Source organism: Anguilla anguilla, chromosome 6, assembly GCF_013347855.1.
Source record: "Anguilla anguilla isolate fAngAng1 chromosome 6, fAngAng1.pri, whole genome shotgun sequence".
Lineage (NCBI taxonomy): Eukaryota > Metazoa > Chordata > Actinopteri > Anguilliformes > Anguillidae > Anguilla > Anguilla anguilla.
This window is the reverse complement of record NC_049206.1, coordinates 57491149-57518742: the sequence shown is the minus strand read 5'-3', so window position 1 is coordinate 57518742 and position 27594 is coordinate 57491149. Positions and strand designations below refer to the sequence as shown.

At 44.8% G+C, this 27594-nt stretch overlaps 2 protein-coding genes across 3 annotated transcripts in view; both read right to left on the bottom strand.

Moving 5' to 3' along the window:
• The window catches only part of akap12b (A kinase (PRKA) anchor protein 12b), a 48529-nt gene extending 30870 nt beyond the window's left edge, over positions 1-17659 (bottom strand). Inside the window, exon 1 of the mRNA XM_035420179.1 lies at positions 17054-17659. Within this exon, the coding sequence (XP_035276070.1) occupies positions 17054-17167 (114 nt within the window). The 5' untranslated portion in view covers positions 17168-17659. The remainder of the gene's footprint in view (positions 1-17053) is intronic.
• Positions 17660-22486: 4827 nt separating this feature from the next.
• mthfd1l (methylenetetrahydrofolate dehydrogenase (NADP+ dependent) 1 like) overlaps positions 22487-27594 on the bottom strand; it is a 95049-nt gene continuing 89941 nt past the window's right edge. For both annotated transcript variants that reach the window (XM_035420182.1, XM_035420181.1), the window contains exons 27-28: positions 24045-24174; positions 22487-23090 (exon numbers count right to left, since the gene is read on the bottom strand). In XM_035420182.1, the coding sequence (XP_035276073.1) occupies positions 24085-24174 (90 nt within the window). In that variant the 3' untranslated portion in view covers positions 22487-23090; positions 24045-24084. The remainder of the gene's footprint in view (positions 23091-24044; positions 24175-27594) is intronic.

Genomic DNA, 27594 nt, shown 5'->3' with positions numbered 1-27594 from the left:
TTATTTATGTCCGGCAGTTTCCTAGCACAGAGTGATGACTCAGTACTGAAGGCACTTTGTGCCGGGGCCCCTGACTCCCTCGAATTCATCCCCAAAATTAATTAGAGGAAACGTGTCCACACTCCTGCCCCGGGACGCTCAGCTGGAGCTAAATTATCTGATCCGGCTGAAGGGCGCCGGGATTTACGCACCTTTATTTAAGCGGACGAGAGAGAGAGAGAGAGAGAGGGAGGGAGAGAGGGAGAAAAAGAGAGAGCGAGAGGGGGAGAGAGAGAGGGAGAGGGGGGAGAGGGCGAGTGTGTGAGAGCGAGGGAGAGAAAGAGAGGGAGGTGGGAGGGAGAGAGAGAAAGAGAGAGGGAGAGGGGGGAGAGAAAGAGAGGGAGGTGGGAGGGAGAGAGAGAAAGAGAGAGGGAGAGAAAGAAGGAGATGGAGAGAGAGAGGGAGATGGGAAGGAGTGGGGGAGAGTGACAGAGAGAGAGAGAGAGAGAGAGAGAGAGCCAGGCGGGACAGCCTGTGCTCTGGGAGGAAGGCGAGTTTAAAAAATCTGATAAAGGACACTGGCTACACAGTCAGTGCTGATTCAATTTTCACAATCCCCCCCCCCCCCCCCACCCCAAAGAACAACCCACAGAACAGCAGCTTCATGATGGATTCTCACATGCAGTGACTCTATTTAGACTGCCTAACGTTGTTACCGGACATGTGAGAAGCCTCTCGGACTTTCAAGCGCGCTGCATCCCCCAGACTCAGAGGGATCAATATGTCCTCCTGGCACCAGCGTCTGATTCAAAAAGCATGGCAGCTTTCATGCAGGACAGAGTATATAAAAAATTAAATAAAGCAGGTTATGTCGTGTAAATCATGTAGTTGTGATGACAATTTACTTGGCCTATACCACTCACCAAATGAAGTGTGGATGTGTGTGTGTGTGTGTGTGTGTGTGTACACGTATATAGAGGTGCAAAGTTTTTATTATATATAAACAGTATATAAAAACTGTATATAAATGAGAGCGAGAGAAAGATAGTTATATCTGTGTTTATTGTTCTGTATTTATTCTGTACAACCAAACCCATTCTCAGTACTTAGCTTAAAGTAAATTCAGTCGATTCTCATTAGATATCTCATTAGACGTCTAAATGGGGAGGGAAAAAAACGCCAACGTGGGGCACGGTTCATTTTTCAAAAGTTCCCTTAAAAAGCGAACAGGCAGGCAGAGTGTGGGACTGCCAAAAATCCTGACACTGCTGCCCCCCATCCCACCCCCAAAAATGGAGTTATATTTGGATCTCTTGTCAAACATAAATAAATGAAGGATTCTGCCATGGTTTATTCAGGGTTTAGCTCTGGAATGAGAGCGAACGCAAAAAACGTCGCTGAAAAAAGGCAGGTCGGGCCGAGTGACGCACATTGTTCTAGAACAGTCCGAGGAGCGCGCTCGTCATTTACCGAAACTAGCCTTGCTTTTTTTTTTTTTTAAACCGCAGATAAAGCAATCATCTTTTGTAATGTAAAGAACATCGTGGTCCCAGAACTCACTTCAAATGAATTACATTACAGGCATTTAGCAGACGCTTGTGTCCAGAGCGACTTACACAACTCAAGGGTACAACAACATTTCCGAAGATATCCTAATGTTCATTTGTTTGGTGACCCTGTTTAATTTGATTAACCTCAGTAAAGACACTGGTGATGGATGCTAATTAGAGCTAGACACCATCATCACTGTCTTCCTTAATCGGTCTCCTCTGTGCTTGAGAAAACCCAGACCTTCATAATCATAATCTACACGTTTTTTTTCCCCTGTTGCTATTGTTCCATCCCACATTTTTGGTCCATTTCATTGACTTGAAAATGGGCGTTTTCCCTCCGGAAAATTTACACTGTGAATTGTTTTGGGACAGCCTGATAGTAAGTGGCGGTGTGCAAATAAATAAATGAATAAATAAATAAGTGCTGTTTTATTATTTAAGTTTGATTGACTGCTTGCATGGATTGAAGCTTTGTGATAAAGCAATTTGGTGACCAAGCAGTCCAACAGAAGACTCTTTCTCTGTGAGCTTTGTAAACTAGAGAAGACCCAACAAACGTTGTTCTGATGTGCCAACCCAGTATCCATTATGGACAGCATGGTTTCACTTGTGGGTTCTGAGACAATCTTTCCATGCAAGGGAGGTCAGATTTTAATGTGCCACCACAAAATCCTCTTAATTCCCACAAGGCACTTCAAAGCTGTGAAGGAGTAGCCTTCCACTGTTGACTGACAGGACTTTGCACATGCTGAAAATGTGGGTATGTGCTGTCAGGTTTTCTTCTTGGATAAACTTCTACATAATTGGATTTATTCACCATTCTCGCGAACTGTTCATTATATTAGTGTGCGTGGTGTGCATTGCAGGTAACCTGTTCTCAGGTGAGGCTAATTGCGGTCCTATTTAAGATCAGCTGTGTTAACGATGACGTCATCTCTTTGCCAGTAAGATTGGGCAGTGTTGTCGCTGTTTCCCCCCACCCCCTACTCCGCTCTCTCGTTGTTTCTCGTAAATTGGCCAAACAACTTTGATACAATCGCCCCCCCCGAACCCCAGCGGAAGACAGAGAGTGAGCAGAACAGCATGACACAAACTGCGACAGAACAACCAAACTGCACTAATAAAAAAACGCACGGATGGTATCAGAGTAGCCTTCCACGCGACGCGTGTCCACGCAGCGCAGACGTGACATTGCAGTGGGACATTGACGTAACCAGCAGGGCTCGGAAACGGTTGGGCAGACCACTCAAACCGTCCGGTTCGACTGCACAGAAGCCACCGACGCTAATGGTGCACCTGCCACTTGATGGATACGCTGCACTAAACCACAGCGCAGCAACACGGACAACAGTATCGCAAACGCGGAAAACAAACAAGTAAGTTTACCTTTATAAATGATACATAATTTATGAGGACACGTCCAAATACGTAGGCAGTGCGAGCCCAGTTTATATCAATGCCGGCAAACGTTCGCGCTATCGATTTTCTGTTTACGAACCTGTAATTAATCTCTGACGGAATCTAGTCTGGAATACTTAAAATCCAGTCTTCCACCAAAATCTCCCGCGATGACACTTTCCCACCCGAACAATCTCTACAACAGAGTCAAACAAACACGTAAATAAAATCAACAAGGATAAAATCACTTAACTTGGATAAACTCAGCTTCTCACCGGAAAGGCGCACAAACCAAAACCGCACTTCAGGAAAGCACCATATTTTTATGGCTTTTGTTGCGTTTGTTTGTGACCCAGTGGAATATTCATAATTCATCACCGCGGGCACTCAAGCCAATTAACATAGCCAATCAATAATGAATAAGCCTCTCACGTGGATTTGTGGGAATTAAGCTTTTTAAAATACAGGATGGAGGGTGTAATTTCCTTGGTAATGTAACTCAAGCAGTCAGTATGACAGCCCAAATTATTGCTCAGATCAAGGCAGGCAAACATACGTCAGGTTTTTAGCCGCTTACTTTTGGGTAAATAAAACTTCATATTTGGCAGGCTAAGTGCCCGTGTTTTACATGGAAGGAGGCCTAGTTGGTGTGTGTGTATGTACGGTCTGTTGCACAGCAACAGAGTTTGTGTTTTACTTAAAAGTACTTAAAACTCCATCTCACAATCCAAACATATTGTTAACCTCAATATTATCCTAATCTAATCCTAACTGTGCACACCTGCTGATAACATCTATATTACATCTATGTTACTGTGCCCAGTTCATAGATCATATGTACTACTACACTATCTGATGGTTTTAAAAATCACTGAGTCATGTACGGATTTGGAGGCCAAGTTAGGTGCATATTAGATGGCTGGAAGAAAAACAACTTGGATTGAAAACCTATTAAAGACGGCCAAACTCTGAACGATTTAGATGGGCTAATGTGTAGATGAAGTATTCCCTGGGGGGGTCTGAGTCAGTAATGCATGGCAGGACATTCTCCCGGAGATCCAGTGTGGGTGAAATGAGACGTCCAACTGCCACCGCTCAGCTGACCTCATCGGGTTTGCGATGGAGAAAATCAATTCACCCCCCTCCCCCCTCCCCGCCCTGGTTTTCCTTAAAAAATGATCATTGGAAATTCTATCCGTCTTATGTAAAAAGCATTTGCTATGCTGTCTACCAATCCCCCCACCCCCTGTTTTGGGCAGGAATTCCCCCCAAAGGTTCGGCCCAGCGTGTCAGTGTGCCTTCCACCTGCAATCGACTTCCGCCACATTCTTTTGCTATTCGCACCACGTAAGTTTAGATTTCAGGTCTTCATCCTGCCCGAATTCACACATCCGATGTCACCTTACACCTTAAAGGGTTAAAAGCAGTCTAATCGGATTATGTTTTAAAAAGAGATCCCCACCAGACCACAGTGAATCCTTGTGCGAAAACCTGCTGCAAACTTATATTTTGTGTTCATCAAATGAGAACAGAAATAATTTAACTGTCTGCTCCAGGAAATCGTTCATATATTGAGAGTAAAAAGTGAAAATGAAGCATTAAGGAGTTTTAGCGGATGCTAAAGAGCTAGCAGAACCGTAATATCTCACGATGGGAGCCAGGGTAATTTCCTGCACACCCTGTATGTTATCATTCCTGTGAGGACAGTGTTGGGTTTAAGGCCGACCGCCTCTCATCCAACTGCACCGCCCCCCCCCTTCCTCTTCCTCATTTCTAAGAAAGAAAATCAATCCTTATTTGTTTGGTCGAAGGCCACCGGATGTGGTTCGAGACCACTTACACGGCAGAGAGAGAGAGTCTGAGATCCTGTACCGGTATCGCCAGTGTTCGGCAAAATGGCAGTTTGAAAGGACCGCTACAACTCAAACGCACGCACGCACGCACGCACGCACGCACTCACTCACAGAAGCACACACACACACACACTTTACTGCCATATACAGTGAGCCAACGCTTCCCACATCGGTGCTGACGTCAAAGGGATCGCTAGGGGTTTCTCAAGATATCCATATTAAAACAAGATAACCGTCTCATGGGCTTTCCTGTCCTGAGGCACATTGGAGGCCCACAGTGGGGAGGAGAAAGCCTTTCCTTTTTTAAATTTTTTTTTGCCTTTGTAAAATCCGGAATATACTTTGATGGTATAATTGAATAGGTTAATCAATCAATCAGTAAATCAAAAGTTTGTCTTAAACTGGGCATGTTGAGGCCACTCTGAAGTGATGGGAAATGAAGGAGGAGGTCATTTTGACGTTAGCACTGGGCCGGGTGCGTCTCTGTTTGACGGACAGCGGCTCTTCCAGTGTGACGGGTCTCAAGCTTTGCTTTCACATGCGATCTGTAGGCAGCCTGTCAGACCTGCCAACTGTAGAAATGTAAAAAAAAAAAAAAAAAAAAAAAGGAGTCGACTGTTTTATACTGTTTCTTATATACAGCAGTGCACATAAGCAGCTACCTGCATTTTTGGTTGTAAAAAATAATTGGACGAGAGGAACACCCAATTTTAATGAGGTGCTGACTAGCAGAGCGTACTTTAAAAGGAGAAAAAAAAAGTCCCACGCTCCTCTGGTCTAAGTGTGCGTTTTATTTTACCAACGTTCCAACATTACTTCCCTTCGCCCGGGTCATAAAAAAAACAGAATTAGTCGCAGCTACTGTACTGCACGCCTGCATTTTCGAGAGAACGTTGTTTATTTTTTTTTTGTATTTTTAAAAGTACAGCTGAATGCTGGGGGGGGCGATGTGGACGCACGCTCTTTCTGAGAGAGTAAATCACTCGCTGCGCTGGGGGGGAACGTGGGGGGGGGCAGGGGAGAGGGAGCAATAAGGGGTTTTGGGGGCTTTTTTTTCACGGGCTGTGCGGAGAACGCAGAGGTGCGAATCCCCGGCCTGGTCCCTCACCGCAGCATCCAGCGTGCGGGAGTGTGACCTTTAACCCCACCCCCCCCACGCATTCCGCTCCGTCACGGCGTAGCTGTCCGCCTCACGCAGCGACCGGGGGTTGGGGGGGGGGGGGGGTGGAGGTGGTGGGGGGGGCTCAGATATTCCCCTCGTGGCCCGAGCCAGCGACCGCACACCGACACACGGTCAGGGGCCCACCCCCCCCCCCCCCCCCCCCCCCCCCCCCCCCCCCCCCCCCCCCCCCCCCCCCCCCCCCCCCCCCCCCCCCCCCCCCCCCCCAAAATAAAAGGAGCGACCGCAGCGCTGAAATGAAGCTGCAGCTTTTCAGCTGCGATGTCGTTTTTTAACCGCACGTTTTGTAGCTTGCCATGAAACCTGGCAGCGTTTGCTAGGTCCCTGTTTTTTTTTTTTTTTTTGAATCTGTACTTTTTTACAGAACCTGCAGGGGGCACAATAAAGGTTTAACCCTTTGAAGAGTAGGCTTTTTGGAATGTTTTTTTTTTCTCCAAAATTCTACATCAGTGTTCCAGAACTCCATTGCTTTCAATTACCAGCAGTGATTGTTACATCAGCAGTAGAATGTTCAGTCAAGAACATTCTAATTGCATATTTTGTGATCTTCCAACTTTAAAGGGGTTTTGATGATTCCAAATCCCATTGAGACCTGTTAGGGGCATGGTTTGGCAACGGGGAGGGCTTACAACAGGTCTGTACGCTGTACAGCACTGGCCATAAATAACAAGGCAGTGAAAATGAATGGCCCCCTTTTTATTGTCCAGCGAGATAGAGACAGTTCAGAACTGTTGCCCTCCGTACACAACTTAATTAAACTGGGCAGCAGCCAAACCTGTGTTTATTGGCTGACTGGAACCTACTGGACTCAAAGGTCCAGTCCACCCGCCTGGAGGCACGTACTGTGTTCCTGTTTCCATTTTTGGATCTATATTTTTAGAGTTGACCGGCCCTAAATAATTGTGGAATGTTTTTTTTTTTTTTTTTTTTTTTTTTTTCCATTCAAAGGAAAAAAAGTGGGGGAAAGACACAAAAGACCGGAGTCCCTTCTTCCAAATAAAAAGCTCAATTTTTCATCTCCCGGAGAGCTGGGAACTGGTGAGAAACGAGGGGAAAGGGGCCTTTAATTATAGCCGAACTTCTCCCCGTTTTCCCTATTCAAAGGCGGCCGTAGTGGAGGAGTGCTTTTAAGGCCACCATCACATCACAATTTCACCCAAAAGGGACCGTTTTCTACCCCCAAGTGGAAAGCATGCCATTTTAGGCACATCGGCCACTCAGTAATTCGATTCCGTTCACCCTGAAATGTGGAAATCTTTTCACAGGAGGTTGCGATACAGGTCAGAAAGCGGGGACATCTTTGCCAATAACAATGGCAAGAGTTGTTTGGTGGACACGCACAAAAAATAAAAATAAAAAACAGCACTGTAAGTTAAGAGAGTTCAATAGCAGTTGACCTAGTCATTAGATTCTTTTGACAGGTCCTGAATGTATCCGCTGTATAACCGCTCCACATGTGATAAAACCATGACTGTATTTGGCCTTCATTACAACTTGATTTTTCAAAAATCAAATTGATGGTGGTTCACTCGTACACAGCTAAAACAAATCAAAGCACTGTGTTCAAAATGCCAGCAGTCGATGAAAGGTCTCTGCCACCAAATGAGTGCTCTTACAACAAAGTCGTTGTCTGTATTTTTCTTTTTTTTTTTTTTTATTTCCTATTATGTTAGAGGCTATTTCAGGAAGATTGGGGGAGGCTGAAGCTTATGACCGTCCAGCACTAAATGGATCTTCCTGTTGCTGCTCAAGGGAGCCATTTTAGAGTTTAACTATTTCGACATCCTTATTTCTTGCGGGACTGTTACTGTAACTCTGAGAACCTTTAAAAAAAAAACAAAAAAAAAAACGGCCTGTTATGCTGCCAACTCTGAGTGCAAAAAAGGGGTCAACTCTGATTGCCTTACAAAAGTTTTTTTTTTTTTTTTTCGTAGAAAGCAGTCGCACATTTTGCGCTGGAGGTTATCCAGAGGGAAATGAGCTTAATCTTTCCATTTTTCCTTCCTTTTCTCGGGCAGTGCAGTGTCATAAAATTTCTGTTCTTACTAGGTAAAGAAAAAAAAAATATAAGCACTTCTGTTGCATTTGGAAAGTGTCAACAAAAAAAAAAGGTGAAAATCATCAAGTTGAGTCGTGTCGTGACACCGTTCTTACTATGTGAACTGGACTTGATGTTCACGTCTACGGATAACTGTTGCATAATGAGTAGTACTGTACCTCAGTATGACCTGAGTTTTGTAGTTCTCCAGTGACCTTCGATATTGTACATCGCTTTGAATAGATAAAAGCGTTCGCCAAATAAATGCAACGTAAATGTAGTGGGGTCAGGCTTTTATGTGAAACGGTTCTGTTTAAAGGTCGGTGCCCGCATTAGAGATGTTAGCTGGTTGAACCTGCTGGTGAGCTGAACACACTGAAGTGCACGTGTTGGCCGACCCCTGGACAGCAGCCCTGTTTCACTGGAGCAGAAACGGTCATGTTTACCCTGAAATACCGCAGCCAGAACCCGCAGCGTTTAAAAAATAATAAATTTTAACGCTCACTCCGAACGAGGCAGACCAGCCGTGCTCGCATACCTTAAACATTCCGCGCTAGAAAATAAATATTCCACCTTCCAAAAAACCGTGCTCAGGGTCCGCTCTGCGGGGGCTTGGAGCAGCACTGCTGGCTGAAATCGTTCTGTCGCTGTCTCTCCGACACAGAAACTACTAAAGAAAAAGCTTCCCCCCCAACATCAGCATCAGGTAATAAACAAAATACACCTTTGGCAATCGATGACGCTCATCTCTTCAAAAAAAAAAAATGCAATATTATACAGTCGGAGAGAGGGTGGTACCTTAAAAACATATCAGTGGCACTTCAACAGCTAGAGAGACTCAGTCAGTTGAAAAGTGCAATACAATACCAGATTGCATCAGAACCCTGTACATACAGGTAATATGAGTAAAGGGGAAACTGCTTATGACTTGAGCTGGTGCACTCAGGATCTGCGCTTCCATCTTGGCCTTCTCCAGAGTACGAGCGGCTCCTGCTGTGGTCTAACTTTACCAAACTGCCTTATGGAAATGGCATATACTGCAATATAATTGTCATAAAATATATGATCAGTATCGGGAAAGATACTGAAACTCTTCACAAATGTATGGCCAATTATACAACTGATTACTGTTTTCAGATACTGCATTGTATACATACATTTGTTTTATTTAAAATGTAACCAGCTGGTCCTACTAAGTACCAAGGTCCCTTTTTACAGGGGAGCCCTGCCCATATACCAACAATAAATACAGTTCTTAAATCTATACATTTCTGCTTAAGTATATTTACAATTTTCCCAAAAACAGTCCATATATTTACAATATATATCGCAGCATATTCCATTGGGATGATGATCTGGCTCCGCCCCCTTTTCGGCCTTCATCTCCCTGGTGCCTCTTTAGGCTTTCAGCTCCATTTGCTCTCATCAGTGTACCGCAACTTTTGGGGGCTCCCCCTGTCTCACTGTTTTTTAACCCTTCAGGGGTGTAGGATCATAGACACGCCATTTAGAATGTTCTCTACTGAACATTCCAAATGCTGGTGTAGCAGTTGAAAGCGACAGAGTTCTAGAACACTGGCTTAGAATTTTGGATTTTTTAAAAAATGGCTGACTGAACTGCAGGCCTTTACGGGGGTCATTGCACCCAGGGCTGTGTTCCCCGTCCAGCCAGTGCAGGATTCTGGACGGCCAATGGAACGCGTTCACGTCGCTTCCGTTGTGGAGATACCGGGCGGTGTTGGGCGGCGTTGGCGATTTCCTCCAGCGTGGAGCTGGGCGATCTTCCATTTCCTGTCCAGCCCAAGACCGCCTACAGACTGCCTAAGAGCCTCGTTTTATATCACCTGGTTTAATTACGATTAAAGTGTCCATTTTGTCTTGCGCCACTGACTTTTTTGAAGTCCTTTCCAATCCTCCGATCCAGGCGCACGTAGAGCCAGTATTCGCCTTGCGGGTCATAACCTCCAGGGTCATCCATCTTGGTGTTAATGTTCAGTTTGCTACTGTTTCGTGCAGTTTTTTGTTTTTTTTTTACTGATGGAGGCTCACGGCACTGGCAGCCTCCCCAGTCCATGGCTTATATCGGCACCGAGGGACAAATATCCTTCGGTCTCGAGTTACTGAGCGAAACTTTCCCTCGTCCGACACGACAAGATGGAAAAATCAATTCCCGCTGTTATTTTTGGATGCACATATCCTTGGATTTACATCGTTGAGTAAATGGTCCCAATTCAAATATTAAAACAAAGACATCGGGCGAAAAAGCGGAGTTTCCCGAATTTTCTGGGCTAGGTCTAAAATAATTGTTTTCAGACAGGGTTGCTAACTCGCATGTTAGCAGGGATGCCAGTTATTTCAGTCAAATATGGTTTTCCCTGTGTGGGACGTCCTTCAGCTCACCCTCTTGACTATAAGTGCTGTCACTGCTGTGAACTCTCTTAATCCCCCTTCTGGGGGGGGGGGGGGGGGTGTATTTGAGACAGAAGCCCTTTGACTGTGCGCTTGTTGATATGAAGTAGATGACCACAGAATTCATGGGAACTGCCAATCTCTGTGCTCTCCTGTGTGACATAAAAAAAGCAGCAGGAGCCATTTTAAACAGGCCAGCTACTTCCACAGTGAAGGTTTGCACCTCTTGTCCTCTTTTTCTCCTCGCCAACTCCTCAGAAAGGCTTGAACTTGAGGAAGAATGCTATTGTTTCCTCCTGCAGGTCCATAAAACCAAAACCTGAGTGGATTTTCCTCTTGGCTCTGAATGTGCGCCCGAAGTCAGTCAGTCAGTCAGTCAGTGTCGGGCTTCTGGTTCTGGAAACAATCCAGCCATTCATCCACCTTTCTGTCACCCTTGCTAGCCCCTCTCTCCATCTCTCTCACTCCTCTCTCTATCCCCCTCTCTGTTTTTCTCCCCTCTCCTCCTCTCTCTCTTCTACTCTCTCCCTCTCTTTCCTTCTCCATCTGTCTCACCCCCTCTCACTCTTCCCACTCTCCCCCTCTCTCTCTCTCCCTCTCTCCCCCCTACCCTCTCTCTCCCTCTTTCTCTCCTCCTCCTCGCTCTGTCTCTCCCTCTCTCTCTCTTTCTCCCTCTCCCTCTCCCCCCCCCCCCCCTCACTCTGGACAGGCAGGGTGGGAGCTCCTCTCCTCAGACCCGATAGGCTCCTCTCTGTCCTGCCTCGGGCCTTCTCCATGTTGACTGCACCCCTCTGCCTAGGGGCTGGCCCGCACCCCTCACCCTCAATAGAGCCCTCTGTTCAGCCTGCCCTGTCCTCCCGGCCCGGATACAAACCCCCCGCCCACCCCCCATCACAGGGGCGCACTGTCTCTAATCAAATCCATAAACCCATCTATCTCCTAGCTTCTAACCCCTGCAACAGCCTTTCAGTTGATATCGCTGTCCCCTTAAGACTTTTCCCAAGCCTTTTTTTTTTCTAAAGTTTCAATTGTTTGAATTTTTTTTTTTGAATTTTATTCTATTGCTTTTTATGCGCCGTCCATTTATCTTCATTATAATTTCTAATATCTCTTGTTCTTAAATTCCTGCTGATATTTAAAATTCTCTTGGAGTACTTTTATTCTGCAACGCACTTTGCTGTACTGCTGGGCTGCGTTAGAAGCAAAAAATACTATTATTATTATTTCCTTTGTGCAGCCTGACTGGTAAAAAAAAAAAAAAAAAAGCTGTGACACAGCTTTACATATTCAAACGAGTCTTCAGGTGTTCAAGATACAGCATCACATGCAGCTCAGATCAGATCACATGTCCTTACTTAGCACATCCTGAGCTCAGCAGCTGAGTCGTGCTTGCAGAATCGTGAGCAGACGTCTGCCTCTTGCAGGAACACTGCAGTCGCAGTGGAATTCAAGGCCCATTCATTTAGCAAGTGCTGATAAATGTTTTTTTTTTTTTTTTGAAAGGTTTACTTTTCAAGGTACGGTGCCAAGGTACGGAGTTTTGGCAGTTTCGTTCCGTTACAGATATTAAGCCAAACCTGCTTGCGATCACCATCAAACAAACTGGGGACTTTGAGAACGCTGGCCACACGATAGCCCGATAGCACGATAGCAGGTGTGTTGGTCTGACACAGTCCTGCTGCCATAGCGACGGAGAAGGTAGTGGGCAGGGAGGACCAGGGCAAAGCTGGGAGAAAAACAAGATGAGGGATTTGAAAACCGGTCCAGTCACAGGCCCCTCTGGGGTGACAGGGGCATGGGAAGTTTGGGAAGGGGGTGGGGAGGCAGGGGTGCCACCCATGACCTACTTCTAAGCGCTCTGGAGCATTTCTAAAATTCCACAGGCCGCTGGAGAGGATGTTTATCTGCTTCATCTGCTGTGAAACGCTCTGCTGACACACACTCACACTCACACACCACACACACACAAGCATATACCACACACTCACTCACACACACACTCACACTCACACACCACACACACACAAGCATATACCACACACTCACTCACACACACACTCACACAAGCATATACCACACACTCACTCACACACTCACACAAGCATATACCACACTCACACTCACACACCACACACACAAGCATATACCACACACTCACTCACCACACACACATACACATTTCAAACGGAAACTCAAGACGCACCTCTTCTCTGTATACCTCTCTCCTCTTCCCTAAACCCTCTCCCATAACTATAAAAAAAAAAAAAAAAAAAAAAAAAAAATTTTTTGGTTCAGACTATCTTGTTTCTCCTTACTGTATGCTACTATAGTAAAGGCGTTTTATCTACATTTTATTCAATGGACTTAAGTGGACTTGATCCTGAGTTTGGTTACACTGTTGTAAGTCGCTCTGGATAAGAGCGTCAGCTAAATGCCTATAATGTAATGTAATGTAATGTAACATACACAACAGCACACACAAACAAACCACACACTCACTCACACACCACACACACACTCACAGAAATACACTCACTTACACACACCCCACACACACTTACTCACTCACACACATGCAAACATCACACACATACATACACATGACCACACACTCACACACACACACACACATACACCACACACACACACATTCACACACACACACACACACACACACACATGCCACACACGCACACACGTGGCTCGTGGACCCACTGCGCGCTGGCACCTGGGCCCCCCCCCGGCCCTGAAGAATGGCCTTTTATTCGGGGGCCCCCACCAGCAGTCTGGCCTCTGAACGTCCGACCGAAGGAGATGCTATCGGGGAGGGTGCGAGGCGACGCTCGCAGAATTTCGGTTTTCTGTCCCGGCGAGGGCCGTCCATCTCACTCAGCAGAGAGCTTTTTTTTTTCCGGCAAAAAAAAAAAAAGCAAAAAAAGCAAAAGTGCCTTCGACTGAGGTGTTTGCTTTCGAGTTTCAACCAGCTGAATAATTACGGACAGATGTGCTTTCTGTTTATATGAAGGTGTGCGGTGGTCTGCAAATCACAGAAACAGGACCCACTACTTATTATTTCAAATATTATTTATTGCATAGAGCAAGAAGTATCTTCCTGGTTGGCATGTGTGGGTGACCGACTTTGTATAAGCTGATGGCGAAGTGGACTGTTTCAATAAGATTCACAGATTTAAGCTTCATTGGCTAAGCCTGCATTATAGTTAGGACATATTCTCAGGATAGAACAAAACGAACCGAGCTGATGCACACTGTGTTCGGCAGTAATATTATGTTTCATTTAGCGCTAACTGAAATCCATAGGTACAATACCCCTAGTCATAGTTCAAGACGGCGGACAGTTCGTAATATATCTATGTTTCTAGCGTCCGTAGCAGAACTGAAACGGTGTTGCAAACCTGGAATGCGCGTGCGGAAGCTGGTGGAACGTCCTGCTGCACATACGTCACAAAACGCAAAAAAAAAAAAAAAAAACCGCCGGAACGAGACAGACGCGCGACAAACCGCATATAGTTCATTCAAACGGGGAAAACCCCTTTGTACAAAAGTAAACCGATTCTGACCGATTCGGTTGTGGCTTTTAATTACACCGTGGAGAATTCCGTTGAGACGGTTCGCGAGCTGTGAAAGTCAAATGATGCGCGAATGACAAACGACACGGGGAGGGGAAACTAAGTATTTCAGTAAAGAATCTCAGTTGAAGGCCTACAGTGTTTTAACAACACGGATTCCCAAACTGACCCGTACAGTTCTGGTAAATTACGCCCTAGTGCCGTAGAGACTAATAATGAGTTCTCGTGGGCTAACTAGACAAACAACTGGACGCTTGAATTTAAATAGCAGATGGCAAGAGCAAGGAATTTCAAACAGCCCTCAGCAAGATACAGTCTGCCAGACCACACCAATACTGCGATAAAGACCTAAAGGTCCCGTTCAGTGGACAGCCAGAAGGGGAGAGAGTAGCGCTCTCCCCTGTATTTACAGTACCCATGTGATTCTATGGAGCTTGTGCGATTGTGACCCGGAGTCACAAACAGTGAGGTGAGAAATACAGTCAAACGAGAAGGCGAGCAATATGACGCAGCATGACAAATTGCCATAGGGTCACACACCGATAGACTGAAACGGATCGATAACCAATCAGAGGGAGTCCACAAACTGCCTCATTGATGGAAATGCATAGGCGATAATCAATTGACGGAATCAAGCGTATAGATCAGCAAAGCTGTAGATCACGGGGGAAGGGGGCTTGGAAGCATAAGCTGTAAATCAATGAGGCCAGCTGAGACCTGAGTCATTGGGCCTGGGTAGGTGGGTGTGGGGGGGGGGGGGGGGGGGGGGGGTGGTTACGCGACCCTGATCCTGCAGCCAACCCAGAGCCGTTTCGGGTTTTTTTGCTGTTTCATCTGAGCGTGACCGCTCGCAGTCTTGGCCAATCGGAGCCTGAGGCTGAGTGGTGAAATGCTGTGAGCCTCCAGCAGCTGGTCACCGGCATCCATTAAGCCTCACGACCAACACAACACAACACCGCTACGTTGGCTTAGCGGCTCGGTTGGAGCAGAAACCAGACGCGGCTCTGACACAGCAGGATCAGGATTATTCCTGCATTGGGAAACGCCGGGGGGGGGGGGTACTCTGAAGCCCTGGTGCTGGGGATCAATTAAAACAGGTGATTACACCTATAATGCCCCACACTGCTGGTTTCTTGGCAATTAGTCATTTTTTAAGGGCTGTGGAGCAATAGGCTTATTCAGTGAGTCATCTCAAACAGCCTTGGGGCTTTTCAAAAAGGCACTGACTGGAAGCTGGACCAGACGGTAGCGCCAACGCAATACTACATGCTGTAGTCTGACAAAGCAGTCGGCTTGTTACGTAATTTCCTGAAATTCTGTATGTATGTATTTATTTATTTATTTGAAATTAAAATATATATGTGAGTAGAGAACTGAAATTACACTTGTCACCCTTCAACGGTACTAAATTGAAAGAGTAAAACATTTGGCCGCTTTCCCAGGATTTAGCCACATATTCCAAGCTTGACTCGCGAAGGACTCTCTTAAATACGAGGGCCTCTCAGGAGTAATAAACTTAACCACTGTAACTACAATGCCCAGGTTCCCATGCGCAGATGTCCTTAAACACAGTCAAAGATGAACCTTGACACACCATGCTTTTACATGTGATGCACGTTCTCTCACCACACCCGAAATTGACATTTTCACTAGACTTGCAGGAAAAAAGGTTTGGCAAAAGCAACTCGTACCATATCAGACAGGGCCAAGCGTAATTTAAAAACCTTTTCAGAGTACATTGGCCATCACATGAATGGTTGACCGTATTCATGCGCTTGGTATTTCACCGACTATGAGAGGGGCGACATGGCTCAGGAGGTAAGTCCGATTGTCTGGCAGTCGGAGGGTTGCCGGTTCAAACCCCACCCTGGGCATGTCGAAGTGTCCTTGAGCAAGACACCTAATCCCTAACCCCTAACTGCTCTGGCGAATGAGAGGCATCAATTGTAAAGCGCTTTGGATAAAAGCGCTATATAAATGCAGTCCATTTACCATTTACCATGAGAGGTAAAACATTTGTGTTAACTTTACCTCTTTGTCTGTTACTCAGCATGGATCTTATTTTATTGCATTTAATTTTGTTTTGCCTTTACATTTGAGAAATCGTATTCAAATCAGGTAATCAGTTATGCCGCTGAGCTGATTAATTACATGTGACGCCATGTGACACACACGTCTTGTGACTCTCCACTCTCTTTGTTTTTGCTTCTCGGACGCGGAATAACAGTGCGTCTCTGGTTTCATACTCGTTATTACAGTAGACACCTTTTTCAAAAAAAAAAAAAAAAAAGATATGAAGGTGTGTTACCACTTTGAAGAGGATGGGGTGGGGGTGGGGGCGTATTTATAGCAGTTTGAAAAGGTATTTTACATTCTGTTGATGGGACAATCTACAGTTTTTAATATTTTGAATAGCAGTAACACAACTATAATTAATATGAATAATTATGATTACAACATACAAAAAAGCTGGATAGTAATTACAACAATAATAATAACAACAACAATAATAATAATAATTAATAAGAATAATAATAATAAGAAGAATCATTATCATTATTATTATCATTATTTGCTCGCAAGGTATGATAGCATTTGTATGACGTTGTTTGTCCTGCTCGCGTGACAATTTTCTATAAGAAATGTATCAAGAATAGGTAAGCCTATAACCAACATTTTTATTACTGCGGAGCCGCATTTGCAGTGCTCTGGAAATCTCGTCACATTTTACGCGTCCAAAAAAAAGGCTTCAGCAATACGCTAGCTTGACCCACCTGGAAGTTTTTATGCGTTATTGCGCTTGTTTAATAAATGCTGCGCGCACGACGCAGTGACAAGTCGTTGCAACATCCAGGTAGGAATACAGAATCATGCTGAAGATGTCACTAAATAAGCGAGCAGTGATTTAAAGTCAGTGAAAATGCACACGAATCCCCCCCTTTAACCCACTTTAGTGCCCCATACAGGAAGTAATTGGTGCCTAGAATTTGGTAGGATGTTGAGAACCCCAGAAATATCCCGTTAGCCTACTTATTTCAGAAACCGTAGTACTTTACCTTTGCGTCAACCTCCTCCCCCTCCTGGATTTCGTTCACCTCCGCATTCTGCTCCTCGGTCGTCACATCTTCCTCTGCCCTGCCGTCCTGCCTCGTCGAGATCGATGCTCCCATTATGAAAACCGCAACCTTGTTCTTTTTCCTTCCCGTCCGGGGTGTACGGTTGCAAACCGCGTCAACGACAAGGTATATCCAACGACCAAAAGCTATCTACGGACAGCTCCGGGGGTAGTCTGGCTCTCGAGTGATGCAATCGGTGTCCCTGCAAACTCTTTTAGAAAACCACCTCCCCTCGCAATCACATGTACGGGACACAGGCACGCCTTGCAGCATCAACTGATGAAGGAAAAAAACGACCTGGATGGACCAACGTCTCTTGTCAGACCAGCAAACGCAGGCTGCACAGAGCACGGCTATTCAGAGGGACCGATAATTAGACGGAGCTGAAACGCAGGCAAACTAACTTATTTGCGCATCACCGGCTGCAGTAAACAAATTCTTCCTCTCCCCCATTAAATGTGAGATTCTCAACGCCGTCTCAGCGTCTGATGAGAGACTGTCCTGTATACGCACTTTAAAAGTTTATCTTACGCAACAGACCCAACGACAGAGGAGATACCATCTCATTTAACAGTGCATCATCGAAGCCGTCTGTAGGACAGAACAGCGGAGACACTGATAACAAGAGGCACAAAATTGCAGATCAAGTGCGAATAGGCCACATTCGTTGCATTTGACTTTTTGTAAACTGAAAAGTAAAAGGAAGCTATGATAGATTATTAATTTGTTAATGACATTCATCAGAGGTGAAAAATAAAATGAACAATCCCATTCACAAAGCACAGATTCAACTGACAATCACTCAAATCTATTAAATGAACTATGACAAAATGTACAAAATAAATGGAATAATGTTTTTTTTAATCAAATATAATATAAAAACAGTCTATAATCTCAGTTGAAATGCCGACTCATAATCCTAACAATGCTAAGCGTGGAGGACCATTGTGAGACAGTGATCGCGGTTATTACTAACGCCAAGTTAGATCCTCAGAACGGGACGTGGTCCAATATTTGATTTCGTCTTCGTATGTGGGATTCCATGGTGGCCCATAGTAAATCTAATTTCAGGCGAACCCGCGTCCTGCTGAGGATACAGGTGCAAAGAACATAATGTGATCACACACAATTGCATCACTGATATTGTGTTAAGTACCGTTGTTTCTCTGCTGTTGTGGTACCCTCGGGGATAAGAGCTAATGAGGATTCAAGATGAAGCGGCGTCAAGAAGGACGATGTCATGTAATCAATCAATAAGCTAACAAACATGATCACGTTTCAGGGAGAAACGGAATGGATACAGTAGGCTATGTCATGTCGAGCCATTGACCATATTACTCCCTGCGGAAACGGTAGCGGGTTGAAACGGTCAGGTGTACACCAGGTCCCAGTCTCGACATTTTCAAATTCCTAGCAAATAACGTAGCAGACGGACAGACAGACACTTTATTAATCAAAAGCTCTAAAGAATTTGAAACGTTTTACAGTTCAAACGTTTCACACCAGTCTTGACTGCCTGTATATTCTGTCAAAAAACTTCGTCATGATATCAACCGTGCCAAAATGGTAGTAGGCTATGTTCTATAAGCCCATTTCCCTGCCGCTGACAGATGGTTAGCAGTTGCTAACTGACAGTTTTGTAAAACAGCCAGCGCAAACGAAAATCCTGATACGTTAATTACGTTACAAAAAGCTTCAAATTAAATACCAACGGTAAAAACATGCTCGTAAATGTTGTTGGGACCTGGCAGGCTGCTAGAAGTTACTGTCAGCAGGTTTCAAGATAGGCCTTTTCATTTTAACCGCATCAATCAATGCATAGATCTTCTCCTCGCCAGGTAGAGAGATCCTCGTCATTCAAGAAGAGATGGCAGCACTACCTCTTCTTATCCTGCACTTTGGGGAAAAAAGGTCTTCTGTCACGTGAAGATGCCAGGTGGGCCAGGTTGGTGGGAAAAACTCTGGATTTAGGGTTAGTGTTTAAAGAACAGGTATTGTTGAGCAAAACTGAACTGATAGTCATATTTCCTGAATAAAAACTTAAATCTAATGAAACAACACCATATAGTGACACTCATTTTATTATTTAATACTTATAGTTATTGAACATATGCTATGACCATATGATTGAACATATGCTTAAATTAGCAGCATTTATCCAAATTTACTTCATTATATGCAACTGTGGAGTAGTTTCATTAAACAATGTACATTAACTATAAATTGCCATGCGTGTATTCAAAAGCTTAAGGCATAGCCTGCTGCACAAGCAGTACTTTACATACCATAAGTAATTCTCACCCAGGAGGCAATCAACAGCACTACCTTGACAAATGTATAGTACTAAATACAGCACACGGAAAAAAAAAAAACTAGCTGACATCTGCTCAAAAGCACTTTTGTGAAGTTCCCTGCCCTTACATCAATGTTTCATCTTCTTCTGCTTCTTAATTATTATTATTATTATTATTTACCATTAATCGTGTCCTGCATTTTCACTGAGCGGATATGTCAACAGAAAGTCTTTTTTCTGAAGCTGCAAAGTTGAGCTGCCGGATTATAAAATTTTCAGCCTTACGCTCTATTAAGAGTGTTGCATAAAACCTGCTGTTCTGCGGTATCTTGTGTAATGAGAACACCCCGGTTTAATCTGGATCCAGTTACTGCGCTCTAAGGGAGAAGAAGCGAATGGGTGAAGTCTCTGTCCTGGCACAGCCAGTGTTACCCTTGCTATTCTAAAACTCTGGTGCTTTCAGTCACCAGTAATGATTGTTACATCGGCATTAGAATGTTAGGTTAAGAACATTCTAAACACACATTTGTGATCTCACACCTTAAAGGGTCAAAGGGCAAGAGTGATGCGGGCAATGTGTTTTGTCAGAGCACACCCCACCAACCCATTCCAAAGATAACACTGACGATATAAATGTGAAGAATAACAACAAATATTGAATATATACAATTGTGAAAAAGTCACTTTGTCTCATAAACATCACCCCACCTCACACACCTTATCACATAACCTTATAAACCCTCGATTGCATGCAACTAACTCACACCAGTGTCTACAGACAAGCTGCACATTTGTTTAAAGAGTCCAATTACTTCCCAGTTCAATTTGTCCACAGTTTTTTTTACCCAGTTTAAACATTATGGCATTTTCTGGCAGTTTTCACAATAACAGTCCGGGCTCCAGGAAGCACCTGTCGTAAATCAAGGACAAGTCCCGCCTCTCGAACCGTGGCCCTGGCAGCTTCCCAGGCCTGGTGCAGCTCCCTGCAGCAAAAACGTATGCATCAGCGTCTGGGCACAGCTGACCTTCACCACCGTGAGTCATGTGACCGCTGATGTCACAGAGGGAGAGAGAGAGTGGGAGGGGGGGGGGGGGGGAGGGGGGGATTCTCATTAAAGTGAAAGCCTTCCGCAGGCCCAGGAGGTCAGCGCTTGATTGGCCGAAATCAAAAAACAGGGGAACGGGAGCATAACCTCTCCTGTGTCCCGACTGGGGGCCTAGCCCCCCCCCCCAAAAAAGATGTTCACTTCCTCTGAGGGGAAAAAGAAGCCTGATTCTTCAGCCGGTCCACCCCGGGTAGGGTCGCCAGTTTTGAATGCAGTGCAGTGGGTGCAGAACCGTCCCAGCAGCACAGAGCTGAGTCAGGCCTGGCTGGCTGTGTGTGTGTTCCCCCAATACAGGGCAGGCACTGCTGCCCTCTCCCCTGTTATTCACAGATAACTAATTATCCTCCGCTTCATGAAGGAGAGGCTTTGCCTTTCTGAATGAAAAGGCCGGAAAGACTGTTGGTTCCCGGGGTGCTTTTTTTTTTGACCGCACAGCTTCCAGTCAACGGTTGTGGTCATTTTTTCTGGGCACCGCAAAGGGTGTGTGGGCGAAGGCAGAGTGACACCCCCCCCCCCCCCCCACTTTCTCAACCCAACTTTCCGAAAACTTCCATGGAATTTCCCTGGCAGCCTATCACGGTTGTTTCTTAATAGGCTGAGATCACTCAGTCACTCACTCACACACACACGCATGCACGCACGCACGCACGCACACACACACAAGCATAATTCCGTGTGCCTGAACGGACACAACATGCTTTGATTCTGTTGAATGAAAATGACATTTAATGCAACAACCAAAAAGAAACTTCTGGAACTGAGACGGACCGTGTGTAAAAGGTTTTCCAAGTTATTTTTATTAGGAGCCATGGCAACTGGTGCTGCATTACACAAAACACTCAATAACCGACCATCATTCACATTGGGATAATGGTAAGTGTAACAATGGGGGGGGGGGGGGATTAAAAAAAACAGATTTTGAACACAGTGAAAAATGATCACCTTTTTGCTGCATCAAGATATAAGTTGAGCAAAAATAATATTTGGGATCTGTCCTTGGTACTGAATGAGAACATGGTTAGTTTGAGGATAAGCGATCCCTAAACTATTTAAGGCCAGCTATGTCCTGACAGCTTACCTCTAGTTTATAAATCTGTGCTGTAAACTGCCAAAGGTTGCCGTCACGACATGAAAATGGTGAGCTTTGTTGTGCTGAATGGCTTGTTCTCGTCATTATGTTATGTTATGTTATGTTATAAGCTTCACATTTTTTACTGAAAAGATGACATCATAGGTTTGTAAACATTTCAGGACTTGGAACAATAATGAAAAGATGTACAAACAAAGTAGTTTAAACACACTAGTATTCAGTGCAATAACAGAATCTGTTGAATTAATGCTGTTACACTTGCCTCTGTTAGCCTATAATCCACGACAGGTATTGCAGAAAATAAAGGTGAAACGCTCTGACCACACATTCAGCGCACATTGTCTTCGACCACCAGCGCTAGCTAAACTCGCAAACGCCCCGGTCTTGTGTCATACACTGTACTTAAGCAAACATTTGCTAATGGACGGAGCAGCGACGGAATGTCAAAAATGAGCGCGTGTACGGGCAAGGGTCCGTGGAAGCCGAAAAAAAAAACATCCGTTAATGACAGGCAGCAGCGCGCCGCGGTCTCCTCACCACCACGACTCGGCCCTTGTTTTTCACATTCCGGGTTATTGCTGCCCCCCGGGGGGACTCGCGCACAACGTGTGAACGACGGTATCTCAGGAAATGAAACTTTAAAAAAAAAAAAAGAAGACGTTTTTTCTTTTTAAACACTGCGCCACAAATTGGTGTTTTGTGTTTCAGACACCGATGATTAAGGTGACCTGTGACAAAACACTGAGGGAAGGACTGAGGGGTTTTTTACCGAAACAACTGAGGTTTTTCTGCGCGTGTTTTTTAAACGACTGCTTCGCTGTGACCAAACGATTCAGTAGTAATTATAGTGTCTTAAGATGTACCTAGCGATAGGCATGTAATCGTGAGTGTGTGTGCGTGTATATATACACAGTCCAACATGAATGCACTTATATTAATCTTTTGTGCGCAACACTAATAAGACTTCAGTAGATTAGGACGAACGCTTCATTAACCATGTTTGTCGTCCAAATACAGGATGAACAAAATATGAGATAAAAGTATTAAAATATATAAAATAAATGGCTTAGCTAGGCCTGAGTCCTGACCCACAGTAAGCCAGGACGAACAGTCAGGAAAATGAAAAGAAAATGTCTGAGAAAGCACGCGTTGTTTTCTCCACTCCTCAATGCCTGATTGTTGCTGGGTTATGGCATGTTTTCTTTGGTCTTTAAGGTGTCACAGAGGAAAATTCCCCCTGCTGTTTGAATAGCCACGGAAGCCCAGCGGAACATGGCAGTAACCTTAGAGCTGACAGGCATGTAGAGGTGATTATCTGACAGGGTTGTGTTTTTACAGTGAGAAGTGGAGAAACGGCCGTCCTCTGAATGGGGTGAATTTAAAATGCCAGAAAAACGGTTCCTGCATCTCTGCAGTGATGGTCTCGGGTTCCGACGCCCCCCCGGAGTCTTCCTGCGGGTGAGTAGCTGACCAGGTGAGGGGATGAATCTAGGAGTAGAATGGGGGGGGGGGTTTGGTAGAAGAGAGGGGAGGGGGTTTGTTAATAGGTATCGACACACATTGTAAACAGCTACCTTTTATGCCTCTTGGTGACGGCCCCCACCCAGAAAAATAGATAGATAAACATGCTGTAAATATTTATGTATAAGGTAAATGGTACACGCTGGAACAAATTAATCTCCACCACTTTGGGCCTGGCTCTGAAACACTTTGGGCCAGGGAGAGGGTGATGGAAAATGGCCGCCGTCTGTGTCTGTCAGAAATAGGGTCAGACCGGCGTGAGGCTGCTCAGCTGACTAACAATGAGGACGTGCTGAGGACAATGCTGCATTTTAATTGGTCGATTTACATTTTTTGTTTTTGTTCCCCCCCCTCCCCCCAAATCTCAAGGGCTCCTTGCCAAAAGAAAAAAAGTCCTGTCCAATTAAAGTAAAAGTTTTCTGATACGGCAGCGAGGACTAAAATGTTCACTGTCTGCAATCCAAAACCAGCTGATTGTTTGATCTCACAAACTGCTCGTCAAACGCCAGGGCCTGAGACGCCATCTGAATTCAGTGCTATTATGACAGCTATCGACCAGCTGTCATTCCTTGTTCTGTTTTACCGCAGACTGCAAAAACCAACAGGATTAGTTCAACCCTCAGACTGTTACAATTATTGGACCGCTGTGCGTGATGAAATGATGCGTCCATTATACCCATTTAGTGGTTGCTCCAGAGTGAATTGCAAAATTAAATGCGTGAGTGCAGTCGAGTAGTTTAATATAAACAGCAGAGGAAGAGAAGAGGAGATCATTAAAACCCAATGATAATCAACAAAAAATGTGTGTGTGAACTGGCACGTGCTGTCTCTGGTGGGGAAAAAAAACATTGTTGGAAGTGTTTGCGTCAGGGTCAGGATCTGGGGCTGATTTTCATACAGGCAGTGATTAGGGCTCCTTACCTGCGTAACTATAGCAATGTGGAGGGGAGGGGGGGTCCTCTCAGAAGAGCCCAGTGATCTCCTCTGTGTCAGGGTCCAGGTCGATGTCATAAAAGCAGGGCCGGGTGGGCAGACCTGGCATAGTACTCATCTGGAAGAGAGAGAGAGAGCTTCAGTTACCCTGTCAATCAATCAATCAGCCAATCAATCAATCACTCACTCAATCAACCAATCAGCCAATCATTCAATCACTCAATCAGTCGTGTTAACGGCAAGATTAAGAGCAAGACTAACTTCACTTTTCTTCTCTGTGGTGCTTAATTGCCACACACAGCTCGGCTTGGACAGAATATGCTGAGAATGTGAAACTTCAAGGGACTCGAAATGTTACTTTGTGCCAAATGTAATTTACTGCCGTGGGATTTTACGTCATTCCAGTAACGTCATTTTGGACATGCTCATTTGCTGTGATCAACTGCCCAAGTACAGGTCGTGTCTGAGTGCGAACTCCTCATTAAATTTGTATGGACATTTATCGGAGTATCTGATAACTGGTCCCGATGCAAATGTGCCCAATATGGCAGACCACACCACAGCAAACTGAGGCTATAACGAACCCAGGAAAAATGAATCATTGAAAAGGATGAAGCTCAACTTCACTGGAAAGGACTTAATCAAAGATCCTTATGCCATAAGAACATGAGCTCTGTATACCTCTGGTACAGTTAGCGGCCACTGAATGCCTAAAATGGAAATGTAACCAAATGCATGCGGTACCTCAGAATTTGGGCCTCAAGGTTTCTTATGTTATTTTTTGGTGGAAGCCATTAGCCCGATTTAAAAAACCCACTCCATTAGCCGTGCCTAACACTGTCTGCTGACGCCAGCCCACCGAGAAATGTGATTTACGGTCATTTTAAACGGAATGATGAAATTAGGAAATAAAATAAGCGAGAGCACGACTCCGTCGATAGCGAATACGGCAAACGGGCTGAAAATTCGGTTAGGACGGCGGCGTTCGAAGGGAGAACTCGCTGTGCCTTGGGCGGCCTCAACGGCGCCATTACATAAGAGGACCTCCACTGCGGGCCGAGCGTTGCTCATCCCGCTCGGCCTAGCCGAAAAAAGGGGCCGACCTTCACCCCGTTGTCCCGCGCGAGGGCCGTTTCGACAGCCTAAAAAACCAGAGGACCCAGCGAGCCGGCGGGCCGTCTCTGACAGACCGCGCCGGTGACCGTGGTCCCGGTCCCCCGCGTGGGAGAATAAAAACTAGGCCGGGCTTTCCAAAACTGTCCGTGAAAATCTCACACGACCAGGACTTCCTGTGGAAAGGCTGTAGAAAAACACAACTCCACAGGTACAAAAAAGGGAGAAATAGAACTTGCCACAGGGTGTAAAGTCGTCATAATAATAATAATAATAATAGTAATAATAATAATATGTATAATCAATGTATCACTTTAAAAATCTTAAGCGTGAAGCCACTAACCATAACAACATAAATGACGGCAATCTGAACGTCCACGTAAGCAAATATGGACGTCCAAAAATGTTTGGTATTAAAAATAAATCCAATAACCATAACAACAGTGGAACACTCTGAACATCCTGAGGACTAGTGCATGCAACGATGAACGGAGACACCTCGGGTTTGAAAAGTAAACAGCTGGAAGAATTAGGAGCATTCCACTGCCAGAAAGATACCTTTGCATTCCTTGGCCCTTAAATTTTACTGATTTTTTTGGACGCCTTTTGAAGTCTTTTTGAAATCTTCAAAAGGCGTCCAAAACCAAACGTAAAACCTCACAATGCCGTCCCTTTAATGATCCACAACTATAAGCGAGAATCACTTAAAGATGTGAGATCACAGATATGTCATTAGAATGTTCTCAACTGAGCATTCTAATGCTGATGCAACAATCACTACTAAAGCAATGAAAAGTCTGAAAAAAATCTACTCAACAAGTCTGTAGCAACACTAGTCAGGGGTAAGCCCATCTCCACTTTTCAGGAAGCAATTCAGTGAGTTTCTTTTTTTCCAACTGTTAATCCAAACATAATTTACAATCCTAAACATTTCTGTAATAACAGAGCGTTATTAAAACACGTAAAATGCTTGTAGTATTTGCGCAAGTGTAAAACATGAAACCTGGCACAGAAGCATTGTGTCTTGTGTAATGACAGGGGTGTTGACTGAGAATGTAAATATTTATGCACAAATTAACTGGGTTTACAATTTAACCACAAGTTATGCTTTCATACAGTGACATGTAAACGGACTGCATATTTCCCTCCAGAAAGTCCTGCTTGGGGAAATGCTGAATGACTTCAACTCTGACAGGATTAATGAAACTATCATAAGTGTTTTATTAAGATTTTAATGTGCAGAGCTTTCCCATAGGGAACAGTTATATTATAAATTCATGGGTTATTGGTGTATAATGTTAAATTCTTTTCCCTTTAACAATTTATTTCTGTAAATGGTCTCCAGATGCAACACACTGTCCCTGTCATGAATACTGATGAAACTTAGAAACCTTTTATGAAGAAAAATCACAATTTCTCTACCAGTATGTCTGTTAGTGAAGGTGAAACAGTATCATCTAGATATTTTGACAACAGTTAATTCCTTCCAATTACAAGGTAGGGCCTGACACCCAAAACAAGCAAAAACCATTCATTTATTAAGAGGAGACCCCCACATTGTTCATTAGGACATTTTAGGGTTCATAAGCGAAGCGTATTAACAGACGGCCCCATTCATTCAACCAAGGCAAGACGCAAACCCTCCCTGGTGGGAGATATTAAACACCGCCCATCTTTTCATTTTCACTGGATCACTAGAATTAAAGCCAATTTCATCCAATTACATCCCGAGTCTGAGAACGCTGAGAGACGCATCAAAGGCGTGGGACGTGATCAGGTGATGCTGCGTGGCGTGCGCTGCGCGAGACGGACATTGAAATTCCGTGTGCGTAGCTGCGCGTGTGTGACATGCAGACCGCTAAATGTGTTGACGTGACAAGATGGCGACACGCTGACTTATGGTTTTCAATAACGCTCTCGTTGGGGTGCGTCCCGTGGGGTGTGCCCCCCGCAGAGGCTTGCTGGCCAATCAGGGCCAAGAAGACATGAACTGATGATTTAAAAAATGAATAATAAAATGGCCAAAAAAACACACACACTGTTACACAAACCACAGCAAAAGTCTTTCATTGTAGGGATTGTGTGTGTGTGCATGTGTGTGTGTGTGTGTGTGTGTGCACATGTTTGTAATAACATTAAGCTTTATCTCACAGCCATCACCCATACTCCATTAGGGAGAGGTTCTTTATGGACAGAATGGGGAAGGATGGAACAGAGAGGGATGAGAAACGAATGGACAGGAAGGACAGGAGAGAGAGGAACCAGGATTGGCTGGGACAAAATGTAACAACACGAAGGAACGGAACATAACAGAACTAAACCTAACACTGCGCTGACTTTGCAAGCCAGCCTGGCGCCAAGACCGGCCTTTTCCCGCACTTAGGATGGTGAGTCGGTTCGTTAAATGGCGAACAGGCAAAAAAAC